At 43.9% G+C, this 19,324-nt stretch overlaps 1 protein-coding gene across 3 annotated transcripts in view; it reads left to right on the forward strand.

The window, feature by feature from the left end:
• The window catches only part of RFTN1 (raftlin, lipid raft linker 1), a 201,045-nt gene that overhangs the window by 111,084 nt on the left and 70,637 nt on the right, over positions 1 to 19,324 (forward strand). For all 3 annotated transcript variants that reach the window (XM_027584718.2, XM_027584717.2, XM_027584716.2), the window contains exon 4: positions 327 to 435. In XM_027584718.2, the coding sequence (XP_027440519.1) occupies positions 327 to 435 (109 nt within the window). The remainder of the gene's footprint in view (positions 1 to 326; positions 436 to 19,324) is intronic.

Consider the following 19,324-nt stretch of genomic DNA (forward strand, 5'->3'; position numbering starts at 1 on the left):
ATTATGGAAGTGTGCATGCGTGTGTGTGTGTGTGTGTTGTTTAATGCATAAGCTATATTGTCCTCAACTTCTATAATGGTGTGTTTTCCTTGATACTATGTCTTGGAGGTCTTTCCATGATGTATATAATTTTATATACATACGTATACAAAAATTTGAGTTTTACTATCAGTTATTTTTCAGCAGTGCCTTTTTTGACATTTCCTTTCAGGAAAGAATTTGGGGTTTCATTAAATACCCAATAAGTCACATATATATATTCACACACACACACTATGTATATATAGTGCAAAATCTTAATCTTTGTGTTTTTTTCCTCTCTTCAGATCTCAGAAAAGTGATCTTCACAATGAACGCTACATCTTGGAATTAGATTGCTGTTCCTCCTTAGACCACCTGACAGGCCAAAAACTTATCCCAGAGTTCATTAAGAAGGTAAGCACTGTAGTGAGGAGACAGTTGGACAGGTTTGCAGTGCAAACTGGGGGAGGCTGGCTTGGGGCAGTTTGGCCACACTCCACGGGCTGGGACAGGAGCCAGTGCCTCCTTGGGCCTGGGTCTTTGGGCAGCCCCACAGGGGGGCAACCCCCCCCCACCACATACATACATTCCTCAGGCTGAAGATGACTCAGGAACAAGGTAGCTTCCCCCCTTTCCAGGCAGGCAGGACCCTGGACCTTGTCTTTTAAGGCTGGAATGACATTAATAGCTGACAGGCCTGTAGGCCCAGTGCTGGGACTCCCTTCAAACCTTCAAGATGGTGTGACCCCCACCCCCAGCCCAGGTCCCACCTTCCACTTGTCCTGTGGGTCTTCATTGCCACGAGCCACCTTTCTTCCTAGTGTGAGAGCACCCTGGAGTCCTGTGGCCACTGGCATGCTGTTATACCAGCTACAATTGCCTAGTTACAGGAGAATCATTCTCCACCCGGAAATGTATCTGGTTTTGAACTTTTCTTTGTGCCCTGTGAGGTTTTCTGCCTCATTGCAAGGTTCACTTGAGTTTCAATATGACATATGCTGCAGAAGGAATGTCCTTGCCCAAAGTGGGGCTAAGTTCATTCCTTAATGTTTACCTTGTTCTCTCTCACCCAGGCTTCCACAATAATTGTGGAATTATTGCTGATGTTTTGTTTGAGAGCTGATGATATTTTGTTTGAGATCCAGTCTGTCCATTAGTGAATTCATTAATAAATAGTGTTGGCCATCAACTTTGGGCCAGAAACAGTCCTTGCCTGCTTGACGCTTGGACACAGAGAACCAAAGGGCTGTCTGTGGTCCCTTGCCCTCGTGTCCTCACACCTGGAAGGCAGACCCTGGAGGAGTGGAATGAGCATTACCAGCAGGGAAGCAGCTGGGCGGAGGAACAAGCAGACACCACGTGGTCTGGCTATCAGGGAGGTCCCTCGTTTCAAGACAGAAAGAATGAGGAGGAGTGACCTGGTGATGGGGCTGCACAGGGAAGGTTGGGGAGCCCTCCAAACAAAGGGAGCAGCATGTGTGAGGGCCTGGTGCAGGAGCGAGAGAGGGGAATCAGAAGATCAGAGAAGCTTTGGGAGAGAAAGGGAGTGCAAGGGATGGGAGGAGGGGCCAGGACTGCCCTGTAAATGCAGCGGGGGCTGTTCAGAGGATTTTTGCAGAAGATTGAAATAATGAGATTGTCTCTTTAAACACCCAGTGATACTTTTGTTGTTGTTCCCTTCCTGTCTCTCTCCCTTCAACGTTGATTGAATGTTCAGGCTCAACAAGGCCCTAGGAATAACCCCCCTCGTGTATGGGGGTGTGTTAAGACCTGGAGACTGGGAGTCAGATGACCTCGTAGGTCAACATTTCTGATCATTTTACTAGGACAATGGAGACTCTACTCTGGTGGAATCCATATCATTACTTAAGGAATGGGGGGAGAAGGGCGTTTTTTCTTCACACAAGCATAAGCCTGACAACACAACTTTTGTAGAAGTCATGTAGAAGTCTATATAAATAGGGCCCTCTTTTCTGGATTGATGCAGATAAAATGTTCTAATAAACTTGGGTAGTTATATGTTAGAGGTAGAACTTAACCCATGATCTGAGTACTGGGGAAAAATCGTTTTAGAAATAGGCTTGTAGTCAAGACTGGGATGCTTGGAATATTTGAGGGGTAAATGGGTCAGATGAGCGCATGAGGCTCTGTCCATACTATCAAGTGTGCTCTTTTAAAAACACGTGATTTGAGGGGCACCTGGATGGCTCAGTTGGTTGAGCAGCCGACTCTTGATTTCGGCTCAGGCCGTGATCTCATGGGTTGTGAGATCGAGCCTTATTATGTCAGCCTCCCTGCTCAGCGGACAGCCTGCTTGGGATTCTCTCCCTTTGCCCCACCCCCACTTGTTCATTCTCCTCCTCCCTTAAAAAAATAAATCTTTAAAAAACAAACAAAAACCCATATGATTTGGTAGCTTTGTCTTAACAAACCAGATCATTGCATGACTGGCCCATTACACTGTGCACATATCAGGTCTTAAGGAGAAAGCAGCCTGATTAGTGGGCACTCAGATACTGGTGTGTGTAGTGTGTGTGGTGCAGGTAGACATCTGTGTGTGTGTGTGTGTGTGTGTGTACACGTATGTGTGCACATCAGTATCCGATAGTTTGTTTCATAATTAATTAAATAAAGCATTGACACCTGCTCATTCTATGTTTGTATAAGGATTATGTTTTTAGCACTTTGAAAATTATATACTTTAAAAAGCCCACAGTGCCATCCTGCTCCTGCAATAACCCTGGTTTTCAAACAACAAGCATTGGGTCCAGACAGACTAGCCAACTTGCACAATAAGAGATTTCTAACCTGGAGTTTGTCTCCTTATGTGTATCCCAGAACCTCTTGCCTCCGTTCCTCTCAGTAGAGAGGTGGTTCATGATCATGGCCAGCAGGTGCAGGTAAAGTTTCCCACCAGCGACTCAGGGGTGTTGAGATTGTCCCGCCATTTGTCCCTCACTGTCCAGTGTGGCTGAGGGCCAGACCTGGAAGGATCCAGCATTTCTGGTCATTGGTACAAAGTGTGGCTTTAATTTCTCAACCAGTGGCAGTGACAACCAGAAGAGGGACAAAATGATGGGTCTGGGCCTCCTTCCCTCTGCTCCTCTTTTCTGTTGTTGGACAAGATTTCTGGAGAAGACACCACTTCCGTGTGCAAAGACCAGAGGGGAACTGAATGCCCCTCTGTAGGATCAACAGCTATTCCAACTGATGGCAGAATTTTACACATGTGTAAATTTTTCTGTCATCACACAGGTAGAAGACCCTGAGAACTTCCTGGGAAGAAATATACTAAAAACCATTTGTGTCTTTTCAGTAAATATTTAATGAACAGTCTGGTCCCTATTTGTATATAGAGAGAGTGGTGACACTTGTTAATTGCCATTCACTTAGGCCAAGATGAAGCTGTGCCACTGGCAACTACAGCTTAGTCATTCCTTTTCATCTAGGTCATTATTTTGTGTGAAATAATGGCTCCCGTTTCTATGACAAGCAGATCCGTCTTACAATGCGATGGTAATTAACTCATTTTGTCATTGTACCATCACACAGGATAAGCTCATATTCTCTGCATATTAGAATTAAATTCAAAGTGATTAGATTTTTTTTTCTTAAGAACAATGGCCCAGTATTATTTTTCCACCAAATGTTTTAAATTAGTGGAACTTTTGGATAGAGAACGTGGATGGCAGGAGGGAAAGGAGATTTCATTATTTTCCACAATTAGGAAAAATAAAATCATCTGTATCTGTGTCATGTAAAATTAGCTGAAGGTGCCGTAATTTACAGGCCCTCTCTATCATGATTTTCTGCAGAGAGCGAAGGGAATTATATAAAGATGACTCTGTTCCTTTCAGTGTGGTCTGATGATTTCTCTGAGCACTTTAGCTGCTCAAATTAAATCTGGGCTACTGCTTTGTGTTTTTTCCCCCTCTTGTTTCCTGCTGTGCTCCATCCAACCGGCCCTTTATGTACATTATTTATTATGGGCCACAGAACATTTAAAAGCCAGATTTATGGGCAGACTCGGAGAGACTGTGTGTTCCAAGTCCTAGAAGCGAATGCTCCAGGGACACAGAGTCTCAAGGCTGTCGGAAAGCAGAGGTGCTGTCTTTGCCCCTGTGAGGCAGAGGTTTGGCCGCCAGGTACTTCCGGAGCTTGTCTTGTGTGGCTGGTGGATTTGTGGGGCCCCTTGCAATTTCCTGTTCTTCAGAGTTCTCAGGGGATTGTAAAGAGACAGAATGATGTCACAAAAAGGGCTTACATGTTCATCTTCAAATTCCTTTACCTTCTTTGGAGCTTCTTGGGAAAGTGCTCGAATGTTTGGAAAGCCCTTAGAAGATTGCAGAGTCATTGTGCACATTTCCTGGTTTGTGCTTCACAGTAATTTTGGTCAAGAGGCCCCACTGGCAGTGGGGTCTCCCTTCTAGACAGGAGGAAAGAGCTCCAAGAGGATGAGGGCTTTGCCCAAGGCCGGGGACTGTTCAAGGATGCAGCCTGGGCAGGTGTTTCTACAGGAGAGGCACCAGCGGGCGGCATTGGGTCTCGGGTGGAGCAGGAAGGTTCTGTGGCCAAGTGGGGAAGGTTTTGGAGAGGTGTGGTATAGAGTGAGGGCCCTGAAAAGTGAGGGATGGATGGAGGGGTGAGGCGGACAGTACTGTTCTTGGTAAGGACAGGAGCATGGAATGAAAGCTCAAGGCTGAGAGTCAAGTTCTGTTTGGCTGCAGTTTGGGATGAACAAAGGGAAGAGGAAGCCTGTTCTGGGCAGGGTTCTTTTGATGACATGAAACAGAGCTCTACTCAAGCCAGCTCAGGTGGGGTACAGCAGGCAGGGTTTACTACCTGGCTGGAGCCCCTGCAGCAGGTTACAGAACCCCCCCATCCCCACCGCCCCCAGAAAAGAAGAAGAAGAAAAAGAAGGAGAAGAAGAAGAAAGGAAAAGGAAAAGATTGGGCTCTTTGGCTGTATTATACGCTGCTGGCCCATATTTGTGTATCTATAGGTTTATTTGAATTTTAAATGGGATTTCACTGCACAGAGGGAATCCCTCTGTGTGTCAGGTAGACCCTTTGCTAACAGACTTCACACATACTATATTCTTAATCCTCATCTCACCCTCTCTGAAGGCTTAGACCCATTTTATAGGCACAGAGAGCTATGCAGTTTGCCCAGTTACAACTGTGAAAGGCAGAACTAAGGTTTGAAGCCAGCCTGTGTGACCCAGAGGCCACGTTCCAGACCATTGGGCCATGCTGCCTCTTCTGTGTGGTGCTCAGGGACTGAGAGGGGGCTGTCCCAGGCAGAGGAGAGGCCTCATGGGAGGCAGACAGGTATAACTGGGTCTGGTACATGGAGACAGATTTTAGAGCCCATAGAAGGCCTCCCCTCAGTGTAGGCTGGGTCTCTAGGCCTTGCTGCCCAACAGAGAAAGCCACATTCCCAGCCATTGTCCAGGTGAGACTTCAAGGTCTTTGCCCTCAGGCTCTCGGCTCTGGGTTCTGCCCCTTAAATTCACTCCCCTTTATGATGGAGGGGTGAGCACTGACCCACATGATATACCTAGAACTAGGTTTGTCTTCCATTGGACCACAGAGACTTTTGAATATAGGCAGTTGAGGGGAGACGAGGCAGACCCCTGCCTTGTCCTATGGGGGCCAACTCACTGTCAGAAACCCAGTGGCTTGGATTGAACTAGATGCGTTGCCCTTTCAAAAACCAAATGGTGCTGCTTAAGGTCTTGACCTTAAGAAAAGACGCCAACAGATCTTTAAAATCTAAGTGGCTTCTTTTAATGAAATGGAATATCCTAAATCCCCAGGATTACGAAACTTTGCCTGTAGTATATAAATGACTCATCATTTGCTTTCTGTCTGATTGCTGAGCATTAGGGCCTCATTTCTACAAGTGCGGTGCGGAGAGTTTAATTTTAATTAGTGCAAGATACCAATTCAGAATGAAAGGAGAAATATATGAAAAAAGGCTTCCCTTACCTCCCTACACCCCCACCTATCCCCAAGCCAAGCAAATTGTGCCATTTTAAAAAGGTGAATCTGGCAGGAGTGGGGGAGGAGTGAAGGCAAAATGGTGTGTGAATGAGCATGTCGTCAGAGTGGAAGACAGAGAACTGGGGGGTGAGCGGGGAAGAGCCTGGGGTGACAAGTGAGGCATTGCTGGAGGAGACAGCTATCCTGTTTGCTGTTGCCTCCAGAACTTAATAAACATTTGTCGAGGGAATGAACGAAACAAAAGAGAAATGCAGAGGAAGAATCATCAAGATTGTATCATAGGAGGGGAGGGAGGAGCCTGAAATGACACCCAGGTGACTGAAGGGTGAAGTAGGGTCACTTGTGAGGACGGGGAACACACGGCATGAGGAGCTATTCAGGGCCAGAGAGGTAATGAGATTGGTGATGGACATGTTAGGACTCAGGGACTGGTGGGACACCCAAGGGAACATTCCAGAAGACAGTTGTGGTTGTTGGGCTGGAATTCAGGAGGAGGCTAGGAATGGAGCTGGAGTTGTCTGAGGTGCAGACGCAGAGGCCCACAGGGTAGGTAGTAGTGGCAGGTAGTGACAGAGAGAAGGAGGTTCAGGTGTCATCTGGGTGGCGCATACCCTTCTCAGAGGGCCAGCCGCCACTCAGCATCAGCTCATTGTTGCCTAGTGGAAATACCAACCCAGTTGTATTTTGGTGGGGTAAACTTGCTCGAAAGCAACTTTAGAGAAGTTGGTAATGTTTTATTTTCTTATTGTGAAGTCTCTTGGTTTTTCACTGTAAGTTAATCCATCAGTTTAAAACTGTAAGAGCTAGTTCAGTGTTTCTCAGGTTATCTGTGGTGAAGGACCAAATTTTTGTTTATTTGGTTTGGTTTTTTTCCAGTCTGTTAAGAAGTGATACTTTCAAAAATACAATACAAACATGGTGGCAGTGTTGAATAGCTAGAAGAGTATCTACATGCTCACTCTAACTTCGTGTATCTCTCTGGTTGTGGGTTGTTAACAGGAAGTTGGTGGAGCAGCAATGGGCTGAGGACCCCACGTTGAGTAGCCATTGGTTGAGGTGGCAAAGCCATGAGACAGGATGGAGTCATGACCTGAGAACTTATTTGTGCTTGCAGAGGGGAGAGAGGAGAGCGCCACGGCTAGAGCTCTGGGGAAGACCCAGAGGAGAAAAAGAAAGAACTTCTATGAAGCAAGGGGAGAAAAGGAAGAACATGATGTCACAGAATCTGGGGGAAGAGAATAGTATAAAAGCAGGAAAGAGGTTGATTCAGAACCCACTGGTTGGGTGGCCCACTGGTTTGGCCACCAGAGGCTACTGGTAAATCTTAAGAGAGCAGTTATTAAGAGTAGAGAAGGCAGAGACCTCCCTCCATGGGTTTAAGAATATGTGAGTTTGGAAAGAGAGAAAGGAAGTGGTGGCTCAGGGTACAGGTGGAGGAAGTTTTCTTTGTTCTACGTAGGAGCTAAAAGCTACCAGTAGAGAGGAGAAAGTTAAAACAAGTCAGAGGTGAGTTAAAGGTGGAGGCAGGCCCAGGTTGGGTGAGCCCACAGAGTGGGCATCAGCTGCACACAGGGCACTGGACGCCCATTCCTCAGGCTTGGGGAGGTGATAGGTGGACCCTCATAGGCTTTAGAGGCTCAGAGTGGTGGGGAAAATGTGGGTCCTGATGCCTGGAGGTCTCTGTTTTCTTAACGAGTACCTCTCTCCTGCCCCATCCCCTCTTGATCCTCTGCTCTCTTGCTTTTCTCTTTGGCCTGGGACCTTCCTGTTCTGTCCAGGGAAGTCAGTTGAAGTTAATCTGAGCCTGAGGGGAGGGAAGGGGCCATATGTTTGTCTTGATCACTCCCAAGAAATAAGACAAATTCTTGTGCTTCATTGTCTCTGCATGAATCCAAGATCCAGCAGCAGTGGGCCAAAATCCGTTCATGCTCCTTTGAACAGATTGTTGAGGACCCCTATGCGTTGGTGTTCAGGGATACCTTAGTGAGCCAGTACCCTTAATGTCTGTGGTCACATGAAGCTTATAGTGTAGCTGAGGACACAGACAGGGAGCAGGTAGTCACCTGATGGAGGCATAATCACAAATGGGTAAGTGCTCCAGAGCAGAACATAGTGAGGGACCATGACCCAGGCTGGCAGCAGGAGGAGGGAGTGGTCCATGAAGAAGAAGTGGTGTTTGCACTGTGATCTAAGGGGTAAATAGGTGAGGGAGAGTCGGGGCTAGTGGTTACTGGAATAGCTTGGACAAAGGCCACGAGGTGGGAGGGAGCATGTTTGGTGCAGGGAAGGGGAAGGAGGCCATTGTGATTTGACCACAGAGAAAGGATGGTGAGTGCTGCATGATGAGGCCGGGCAGGTAGCTAGGACTCACCTCTGGGCTCAGGATTTGGGTCTTATCCCAAATGCAATGGAAAGCCACTAGGGTCTGAAGGAGGAGCTCAAGAATGATACCAGATGTACACTTTGGGAAGAGATGTGAAGAGATGTGAAGAGTGGATTGGGGGCAGGAGTAGATGGAGTTAGGACACTGTTGGAGTATCTCTTTTAAGCTAAGCTAGAGATTGTAGCTTAGCTTACAGTCAGAGTGGAGATGTGGGGAGGTGGTTTGACTTAAGAACTATGGAGCCAAGGAGCTCAGCAGAGTTGAACTGTGTACTCCACCGGGTACCTGTGGAGAGGGGCAGGTTTAGCCTGTGCCACTGGACGGACAGGGGCCTTTACTAAGATCAGGAGGACTGTGGACCAGGGCATCATTTCTCCAGTGCAGGAGCTCAAGGCAGCCATCCGGGCTGGAGACACCAGCTGGAAAATGCTAATTGAAACTTGGTCATGGATGAAATCACTGAAAAGGAAGGGAGCTGAGCCCCAGGGAATTCCAGCACCAAAGGCCATGCAGAGAAAAGAGGCAGAAAGGAAGTCACTAAGAGGTCTGAGGGAAACGGGAAGAGAGTGGGTGATGCAGGCCGAGGTTGCCTCAGCAAGGGAGAGTCTGTCAACCCTATTGGTGCCCCAAGACTACAAATCAGAAAGGGCCTTGGTGGTGTGGTCATGAGGTCATTGGCCACCTCTGTGGAGACTGCTTTGGTGGCCTCTCCATTTCCAGCACACATTTTACAAGGCCTATTCCAAAATGTCTTTGGGTTCTAATTAAAAAAACCACTGCCCTTTACCCCCATAGAACTCATGTGTGTTACTATGTTCTTCCTAAGATGGTTCTGAGATTTCTGGTCTTGTCGGTTTTTTGCTTTTTGGTTTTTGGTTTTGGTTTTTTTTTTTTCACTTTTAAATTTAAGATGTTCTTTCTTTCCACGGGCTTGCTGTGTTATCTTCATTGTTCTCCTAATGTAATTTTTTATTAACCAACTGAATTTTAACACCTGACGAGGGGATTAGAACTTGCCCGTGTATTTTTAGCTTTTGCAACATATATTGCCTGAAATAATAATAATAAGCAAACTTGTAGGTTGAATCAGAAACAGAATTAACTGGGGATTCCTAAAAATGGCATTTAGATGTGCCTAGAACAGAAAGCAGTCTGTTGTTGGCTCTGTGGGCAGCCGGTGGCTGTTAGGCCTGCATTCCTTTGTGGTCTCTGCAGAGAAATTGCCCTGAAACCAGGGAATCAGAAAATATTCTAGGAGCTAGTGGAGCAGACAAAAGACTGGAGGGAAAACAGAAAATACACCAAGAGAGATGGCAGATAGGTGTCCATGAATGCTTTGTTCTAGGGAGAAATTCAGCCTGGCTGTCAGACTTCTCAGGAGGCCTTCCCACCCTCCTGGGTTGCATTTGGCATAGTGGGAGGCTAATATCTCTTCCATCTCCACTTGTGGGTAGGAAGCTGATGACACCAGGGTGCACATAACTTTGCTTTAAGCTCGGATGCTTGGTTGGCTGTAGGCCAGCCTGGGAAGTCCAGAAGCTGAGGAAGGATGGGTGCTTCTCTAGGACACAGCTGTGGCCACACCTGAGATATACCTTGCTCTCACAGCTGTTGAAGTCGATGACCACCAGGTTCTAGTTCCCAGTGCTTCCGAACCATGCTTATAGCAGACAGTAATATTCCTTTGGGGCTGAGGGTAAAGCCAGAAGGAGCTAAAGATCTCAGTTACTTCCTCCTAACCCAGCGCTTCTTGATAACGTGCCCTTCCTGCAACGCTCCTCAGCAAAAGAGGCGCTGTAGTCCGTGTGTTTTGGGAACATGCATGTTGTAAATCCTCTTGAAAAGAGTCATGATGCTCCTTAAAAGAGTCAAGGTTCTGAAAAGGTCTGCAGTAAGAAACCTGCTTGCTTACTTTACCACGGCATTTCTCAGATATAATTTAAGAACTTTCCCCTTGCTTCTCTTTCCCAGACACCTGTTTCTGTACCACCAGGGACAATCCCAGGTAGTTAGCAGCAGTGGGGTCAGTCTCCTCTCTTTTTACAGTGGGTTCCTAACATCTCCCAACTGCACACAATGGCCATCGCTCACAAGCGTGAAGGACTTCATCGCACTTTCTTGGTTCTGCTAAAACAAGTTTTTATGCCCAGACACTTGGTGTTTCCTAATCCTCCCCCAAACCTCTAATGAAAGGGAAATCTGGAGCAGGGCAATTTAAAACTCCCTCCTCTTTTGTCACTCTAGAAAGACATAGGCTCAGCGCCTCTGTCATTCTTTTGCTTTTTAATAGCACACATGGCCATCTTTCTAACACATAGTCAGCAAAAACTAGGTCATTGGATTTGTTGACAGCTGCGGAATCATAGATGGTGTTTGCCCTGCTGTCTGGGTCCATCCCCGCTTACCTGACCATGGGCCTTTAAAAGAAGCACTGGTTTCTTGGGCCTGTTTCCCCTTTTCTTTTCTCCCCACCCCCACCCCGTACTCCGCCATAGTTGTTAATCAGATCTTCAAATATACTGGTTTTTCCAACTTGATTTCTCATTCTTTTATCTCTCCCCTATAGTCGCTAATCACAAGTGGCATTTTATTCCTTAGCAGTGCTGTCCAATGGAAATATAATTTCAGCCACCCATGTAATTTAAAATTTTATGGTAGCCGTGTTAAAAAAGTAAAAACAAGGGTGAAATTAATTTTAGTACTATATTTTATTGAACTATGTTTAGTACTATGTTTTATCAATGTTTTATTATATATATATATATAAAATATATCCAGAATACTATGTTTTCAACTTGTAATGAGATATTTTATATTCTTTTTTTTTTTTGGCAAACAAAATCTTTGAAACTTGGTATATATTTTATACTTGTATCACATCTCAATTTGGATGCTAACTTTCCAAGAGTTAAAGTGAAATGTCCTACAAAATAAAGTTGTGTTTAACAGAAAAAATATTTTCTACTGCTTCACTTTTTAAATTTAAGTTGAAGTTAATTAAAATCCAATAAAATGAAAAATTCAGCTCCTTAGTTGCATTAGCTACATTATAAGTGCTTGATAGCCACATGTGGCTAGTGGCTGCTATCGTGGACTGCATAGTTCTGTGGGGTTCATTTATTTAAACAGTTTTGGCTCTCCGTGTTTTCTAGTTGACACAGAATTGTGGTTATGAGTCTTGTCGGCCACAAGGAGCAAGGAGCAGTATCAGTACATAGCGCATGTTGGATAAGAGAGGAAAATTTTCCTCATGGAAAGATCCAGAACACAACTTGGAGCCAACTTTTCAGCCTTTTAGGAATATATTTGAAATAATTAAATTTTTGTTTATAATATTATTAATTTAGCTGTACTTGCCTTTTGTAGATATATAAAATATATCCATTTGGAAATAATACTTTTCTCCCCATGTTTACATTTCACAAAATACTTCTATTCCCACTCTTTTCATGCATCTTTGCCTTCAGTGTCTTTATCATCACCAGAGTGACTTTTGGGGGCATCTAAAATAAGGTTTTAAGCTCATCATATTTACTTTCATCCAAATTGTTTGGGGAATTCAGCACTTTAAAAATTCATGAGTGATGCCATCACTAGAAGCTCTATCCTAAGTCAAAAAATACTCATTCATTTAACACTAGGATAGTTGTTTTTTTTCTTACCCAGCTCAGAGGTGAATGAGAAATCTCCATAATGCAAACTTAAATTTAAAAAAAAACCCCTCTTTTTATTAAAAATAATGCAAATACAGGAGAGTGCATAAATCCTAAGCGTATATGGCTCAGTGAATGCACAAAATGAATGCCCCTGGGTAACCAGCACCCAAGTCAAGAAATAGAACAGCCCAGGGCACCTGGGTGGCTCAGTTGGTTAAGAGACTGCCTTCGGCTCAGGTCATGATCCTGGAGTCCCTGGATCGAGTCCCACATCGGGCTCCCTGCTCGGCAGGGAGTCTGCTTCTCCCTCTGACCCTCTTCCCTCTCGTGCTCTCTATCTCTCATTCTCTCTCAAATAAATAAATAAAATCTTTAAAAAAAAAAAAAAAGAAATAGAACAGCCCAAAGCCCTCTTCCGGCCACTCCCACCACTTCCCCCACCTCCTCCCCAGAGACAGCCTGTCTGATTTCTAACACCAAAGGTTAGCTTTGCCTGGTTTTGAACTTCATACAAGTGGAATCTCTCGTAAATGGCCTTTTTTGCTTAACACTCAGCACTCTGTGTGTCCCATCAGGGTCTTCTTAGTAGTTTGTTCATTTTCATTTGTGTATAGAATTTGTACATTGCTTTTTTAAATGCCATCTTTAAGAAGCATGCGTACTGCAGCACCCAAAATGTTGTTTCATGCCATAGGAATTTTTTAAAATTTTTGTTAGATGTGTCTCCCTCCTCCTAAAAAATTAAGTCCATCAGATGACTTTAATAAAGTTCCCAAACCAGTTTTGATTAATGTGTTTTCCCTAGTAAGCATTTTGCTGTTCAAAATAAAGTGGCAGAGAGTCCTTGTTTTGTGAGAAGTCTGTCAGCATGTGAAGTAATTAATTCCCTCTTTCCTGAGAAATAACACTTAGGGGGTAAAACCTAGGGTATAGCCAGGAGACGCAGCGTGTGATTATATATGGGGCTGCGTAATTCCCCTTTCAGCTTACTGTGGAGGGGGTCATCATGTTGCCGTTAGTGAATATTGGTTTAACTCTTGGCAGGGGAGATACCTTCCTCCCCTTAAGTATCTGCTTGACTGACTTCTTCACTTCCTTCAGATCTCTGCTCAAGTTCACCTTCTCAGAGAGCCCACCCACACTGCCCACTATTTTTAAAAGAGTACCTTATGCCTTGCTACTCCCCAGCGTACTAATTCCCTTTACTCTTCTCTGTCTCTCTCATCTGTGGCTCTTTTTGCCTCCTAGCCATACTTTACTATTTTCACTTAGTTATTATGTTTATGTTTCTTGTCTCTTGTTTCCATGCCAAGAAGAGTGTAGGTCATATCGCAGATGCTCGGTGAATATTTATGGAATGAAAGAGCGAGAGCCGATGGGTTTCTGAGGCTTGAGCAGTGTCAGAATTGCATAGACAGATGCTTTCAGAGGTAATGCAATGAAGATAAAGGAGACAGACGTTCATACGTTTTCTTTTTTCCTGTAACTCGCAGTAGCTTTTTCCAGTGTTCAGGGTGTTTGAAACCTGTTGAGTAAACCCTTTCTGGAAGTGATTTGTGAAGATCCTCGTGTCACCTGTTTCTACTTCATGCTTCTCGGCAGACACGTTTACAAATATGGAAATTGCTGTTATCACCAGGAGAGGTTCCAAAGTGGCATGCATGCATATATATATATATATATATATATATATATATATATATTCATCTTTCTTTATGAAATGGAACATGCTTTGAGTGCTAATTATGCACCGTCAGTGAACACATGTCGGGTTCACAGCACAGGTTGAACTTCCCCATCTGCGTTGTTCAGAGGTGCCGAACATCCCCACTCAGTGAGACCTCCTGTCTGCCAGATTTGTGGGGGATCCAGCACAGACAATGAATGTGGGAATTTGGACCGACCCCACGGCATGCAGAGGGTGGGGTGTCTCCTCTGAGAAATGGAGTTTATCCTGCCAAGCAGTTAGGTTGCCTGTTGTATCTTCACCCGAAACTGGAAGGTTTCACCTTGCTTGAGATTATGTGGAATCTTTTCTGAGGGTTTTTGAGAGACAGTGTGACGGGATTACCACCCATGTAAGGTTTTCCCCTTTCTGCCTTGGGGGAGAATTCCCACTCAGAGAGCCAGTCGCATTGGGATCAGTCAGCCGTGTTGAACACGGCTTGGACACAGAGTACTCATTTACTGAAATTGACTTGCCTCCTCAAGGAGAACTCTGGAAATTCAAAAGCCCGATTCCAGAATTTTCTCCTGATTCCAGTAAAGGAAACCTGCTACTTAACTAATAACAGTCATTTAAACAAGGCACATCACTTTTTTGAATTCTTTGTTTTCTTCCCTGTAAAATGAGGCCTTTGCACATTGGTAATCTCTAATAGTCTGTGATTCTGTGGTCAGTCCGGCTTTGGAATGATTTCTCCCTCATCAAAGAGGTTTATTTGACTAATTTATGGTTTATGATGGTGGCATGCTGAATTTGAGTGCCAGACGGGCTCATGGTAGCATTCCCTGTGCTCTCCATCCAGTAAATCAAAGTTTGTTGAGTGATAACTGTTTTTGTCTCCCGCCCCTTAACTAACAGCTGTGACTGGAGTTTAATATAAGGGCTATTACTTTTGCACATTTTTTTCTTTTCTTTTTCTTAAGGTTAGAAGTCAACGTTGCCATCTGAGTGAGACTCCAGCTGAAAAAAAACATATTGTGAGGAAAATCGAAACTTTAAATGATTCACTTGTTGGATCACTTCTGACTTAAGTGTTTACAGGACTAAAAACTAAGATAGATTATCATGATGTGGGTGGTGCTGTAATCTGTAAAAGTAACACAAGATATGCATGTTTGGACAAAAGGCCCCAGTACTCTAATAACCAGTTATACATCTAGCCTAGGCAGCCAGAGGAAATGGATCAAACCAAGGTTTCCCATCTAATTAATTACTTCCAGTCTGTATCTTCATTCTGTTAGCCTTACAGCAGCCTTCCTACGTATTGAAAAGGTAGCTGGGGAGGCTGGGTAGTAGGCATGTAATCTGATGGGATATTAGGAATGTCATTGTTTGGGGTAGTAGTGGTATTATTGGTAAGGGTGATAGGGATCGTATATTGGTAGGGGTAGTGGGGATTTTTATTTTTTTTCCCCAGCTTTATTGAGATATAAGTGACAAATAACATTGTGTAAATTTAAGGTGTACATGATGATTCAATATACCTACATATTGTGAAGTCGTTGCCACATTAAGGTTAATTAACACATCCATAGTTACTTTTTTTAGTGGTGCGAACATTAACATCTATTCTCTTAGCAAATTTCAATTATGCAATATGTACAGGATTGTTAACAATAGTCATCATGGTGTGCATTACATTCCCAGAATGTATTAATCTTATAACCTTAAATTTGTACCCTTTGGCCCCCACCTCCCTGTTTCTCCTGCCCCACCCCCAGCCCCTGGTAACCACCATTCTACTCTGTTTTTGTGAGTTTGACCTTTTTAGATTTCATGTATAAGTTATATCATACAGTATTGGTCTTCTTCTGCCTGACTTGCTTCACTTAACATCATGCCCTCAGGGTCCATCCATGTTGTTGCAAATGGTAGGATTTACTTCTTGTTAATGGTTGAGCAATAGTCCATCATTTACATATATCACATTTTCTTTAAATAGGGATTTTATGGGCGGCAGAGATAGGGATGCTATTGGTGGAGGCAGTAAGATGTTATTGGTGGGGTGATAAGGGTATTATTGAGCAGAAGGCAAAGAAGTTTTTATAAAGAAAGCGTCTTCAGAGAAAAAAAGGTTGGGGTATGGAGAACACAGGGAGTGGAAGTCAAAAGAAAATACCTGAAAAGATGGGAAAACTTTAAAAGAAAATGTTTAAATATACTCCTGGTAGAAATAAAGTTAGCTTTTGATGGAACTCTTTATCATTCAGTTGGTGTAGAAACTTTATTTCAGTGACTTCCCATTTTGAAGCAGAGATGTAGCTGCTACTCTGCCTACCTTCTGAGACACTCCCCAGAGGGCAGTGGAAGATTCTCTTTATGACACCTGAAGAATAACACAGAAGGATTTTTTTTCCCCTAAACCTCACAATTAGCAGAAGTCTCTACAACCCCTTCTCACTCTGACAGTGCCTGGGAATGTGGGCATTATTCTGTGTTGCTCTTGAATAGTAAAACATCATCGTGCATTCACATTCTGCACATTTGTAACTTGCGATAAACAAGAACTGAGCTCATGTTTGTCTACAGGTTTGCTCAGCCAGTTAATAACGTAAGGCACACCACAGGGACCAGGCTCACCTCTGAGTACCTGCTAGTTCCAGCAGTTTGGAGGCATCATCACAAACTGCGAAGTTAATTACAAACTCTTCTTACCTTTCGATTAAAGCGTATCCCTCAAGGCCCACTCCTTGGAAGTATTCATGTTATCCTTGTTTACATTTCTGCATATTTGAGAGTGCCGCTAACTGCATCCTTTATAAAGGATGTGGATTTGACTTTAAGAAATTAGTCTGGTATCTTCCCATGGGTATGAGTTAGTGAGGATTGCTGTATTTTAAGAGGATGTCTATTGCTGTGTAATGAACTATCCTAAACAACAACAGCCTTTTATTTTGCTCACAAATCTACAACTTGGGCAGGATTTGGCAGAGGTAACTAATCTTTGTTCCACGTGGTATGAACTGGGGTGGCTTCCCATGGCTGGGGGGATCCACTTTCAATATGGCACACTCACATGACTGCTAAGTTGTTGCTGGCTACAGGCCTCTCCACAGACTCGGGGGCTGCCTCAAAACATGATGGCTGGGTCCTAAGAACAAGCATCCTGGGCGCCTGGGTGGCTCAGTTGGTTAAGTGACTGCCTTCAGCTCAGGTCATGATCCTGGAGTCCCAGGATCGAGTCCCACGTCGGGCTCCCTGCTCGGCAGGGAATCTGTTTCTCCCTCTGACCCTCTTCCCTCTCGTGCTGTCTATCTCTCATTCTCTCTCTCTCTCTCAAATAAATAAATAAAATCTTAAAAAAAAAAAAAAAGAACAAGCATCCCAAGAGCACAAGGCAGACATTCATGGAACATTTATACAAGGCCTCAAAAGTTACATAGCACCCTTTTTACCTTACTCATTGGTCAAAACTATCACAGAAACCCATACTGGTTCAAGTAGAGGGACATAGACTCTGCTTCTTGGTGGGGGAGTGGCACGGTCCTAGTAGACCATTTAGAATGTGAAATCCTGTTGTGGCCATCTTTGGAACATACAGTCTGCCACATACATGAATTTGAACATGCTATGTTCATTTACAGTTCATTCTACTGGGAGAGAACTTTAGACTATGCTAAGGCAAATATGGAATACATAAAAAATAAAAAAGAAGGCAAGAAGTAGAATTGAGTATTGAATATAAGGGTTATTGGACATTGAAAATAATCTTTAAGTGTAATTCTCAATAGTTGTGAATGCAAAGCCCTGCCCCCCAAAATAAATCCTGTTTGTCACTCAAAGAGATCACATACCTTCATGAGATCTGAAACTCCCTCAAACCATTTCCATCTTCCAGAAGAACTGTCTGGGGTTCTCCAGGGTATTTACAAAGGAAGAATAAAACATTCATTTCTTTAGCACATTGTAATGAAAACCATCCCCAAGTACTTAGTTTAACTGCTCTGTTTACCATGGGGGTTTCAAATGCCATTAGGACCGTGTTATATTTTTGTTGGTCTGAAGTCATGGGAATATAAAAGTTTTTTGTTTTGTTTTGTTTTGTTTTGTTTTGTTTTTAAACCAAGAGGTAAAACTAGGATAGCACTGGTGCAACCATACCATTTCAACATTTTGTTAAAGTGCCTTTCATCAGTGTTTTGGAGTCCTGTGTAAATCAGGGAATGGTTGGGGCGGGGGCAGGATCACAAATACTGGATGTTAAAGCAGCGTGGTGTGAAGGGAAACATCTGCTCTTGGTTAAAGTTCTTTAAACTTATGTTCTTTTGCCTCTATCATTTAACTGTGGTGCTGAGATTTGAGTTCCATGAAGACTTTAAAACTGGTTTTCCAGAACATTCTCAGGAGTCTTCATAAGGCCTTAAGGTTCTTTGCCCCACGCCTGTAATTCCAGGGTCACTGGTATTAACCAAAGTATAAAACTGGGGTTGTCAACCTCAGCAGCTCCAGGATTCTGAATTCTAGCTGTTTTGTTTCATTTTGTTTTTTAAGGAAATGCATAGTCTTGTGTTAGGTACTTCCTTTAAGAAAGAAGGCCCCAAGGAATGCCCAGGTGAGAGGCATTTTTTACCTTGATAAGAAGTACTGATATGAACAAACTGTTTATTGCTGTATATTTTCTTTTGCCTAAGGGGAAGATTGACCTAGTTTGTTAAGAGATGAACTAGAAACCCAAGTGACTACAAATAATTTTATTTTAACAGTTGGCTTTCTTAAGATGTACCCCTGGACCTGCAGCCCCTTAATTTTTCTAGGCTTCAGGTTTTTTTCACTGTTAAAATGAGATGAGTAGCAAATGATGTGCAGATTTTCAAAATCTCAATTGAGTGTTATTTGCAAAACATTATTGGTCCCAGATGGATTGTTCCTGAAATCGTGGCGTCATAGACGTTCCACTTAGAAGTAACCTCAGATGCTGCAAATTTCATCTGTTTCCTATTCTTCCCTTTAATAGACATTTATTGAGGACTTACGAGGTACCAACAACTGTTTCAGATACTGGAGACATTGTAGGGAACAAAATAGACAACATTCCTGACGTCACAGAGTTCCCATTCAACTGGGAAAGATAAAGGTTAATAAGGAAACAGGTGGAAGTAAGTGATATGATGAAAATTAAGGAAAGAGATATGTTGAAGCCTGACCAGGTGACCATTTTTAGACTTGGGATTTCAGGGAGGGCCATAAATGGGGAGAGAGGACCCTGGTAAGCAAGGAGAAACCAGTCATGGGGGGTTTGGGTGAAACAGCCTCCCAAACAGAGGGATCTGCTTAGACCATGAAGGGAACGAACTTTGAATGGTAAAAGAGCAAAGGCTCTTAAAAGAGGAGGGGCATGAACAAGGTGTGGGGGGTGCCCCCTAAGGGGAGAACAGGAGCGCTGGCTAGGGATGGGTGGAGGGATCGCAGGTCAGCACAGGGTCTACTCATGGTCTAGATGGACGATGTTGAGCCTTCCTTGTTGTGACCCTGAGTGGATGGGATGGATTTGACATGGTGGGAGGGGCCAGGCAAAGAAGGCCAAGGGTGTAAT

Source organism: Zalophus californianus, chromosome 1 (assembly GCF_009762305.2).
Source record: "Zalophus californianus isolate mZalCal1 chromosome 1, mZalCal1.pri.v2, whole genome shotgun sequence".
Lineage (NCBI taxonomy): Eukaryota > Metazoa > Chordata > Mammalia > Carnivora > Otariidae > Zalophus > Zalophus californianus.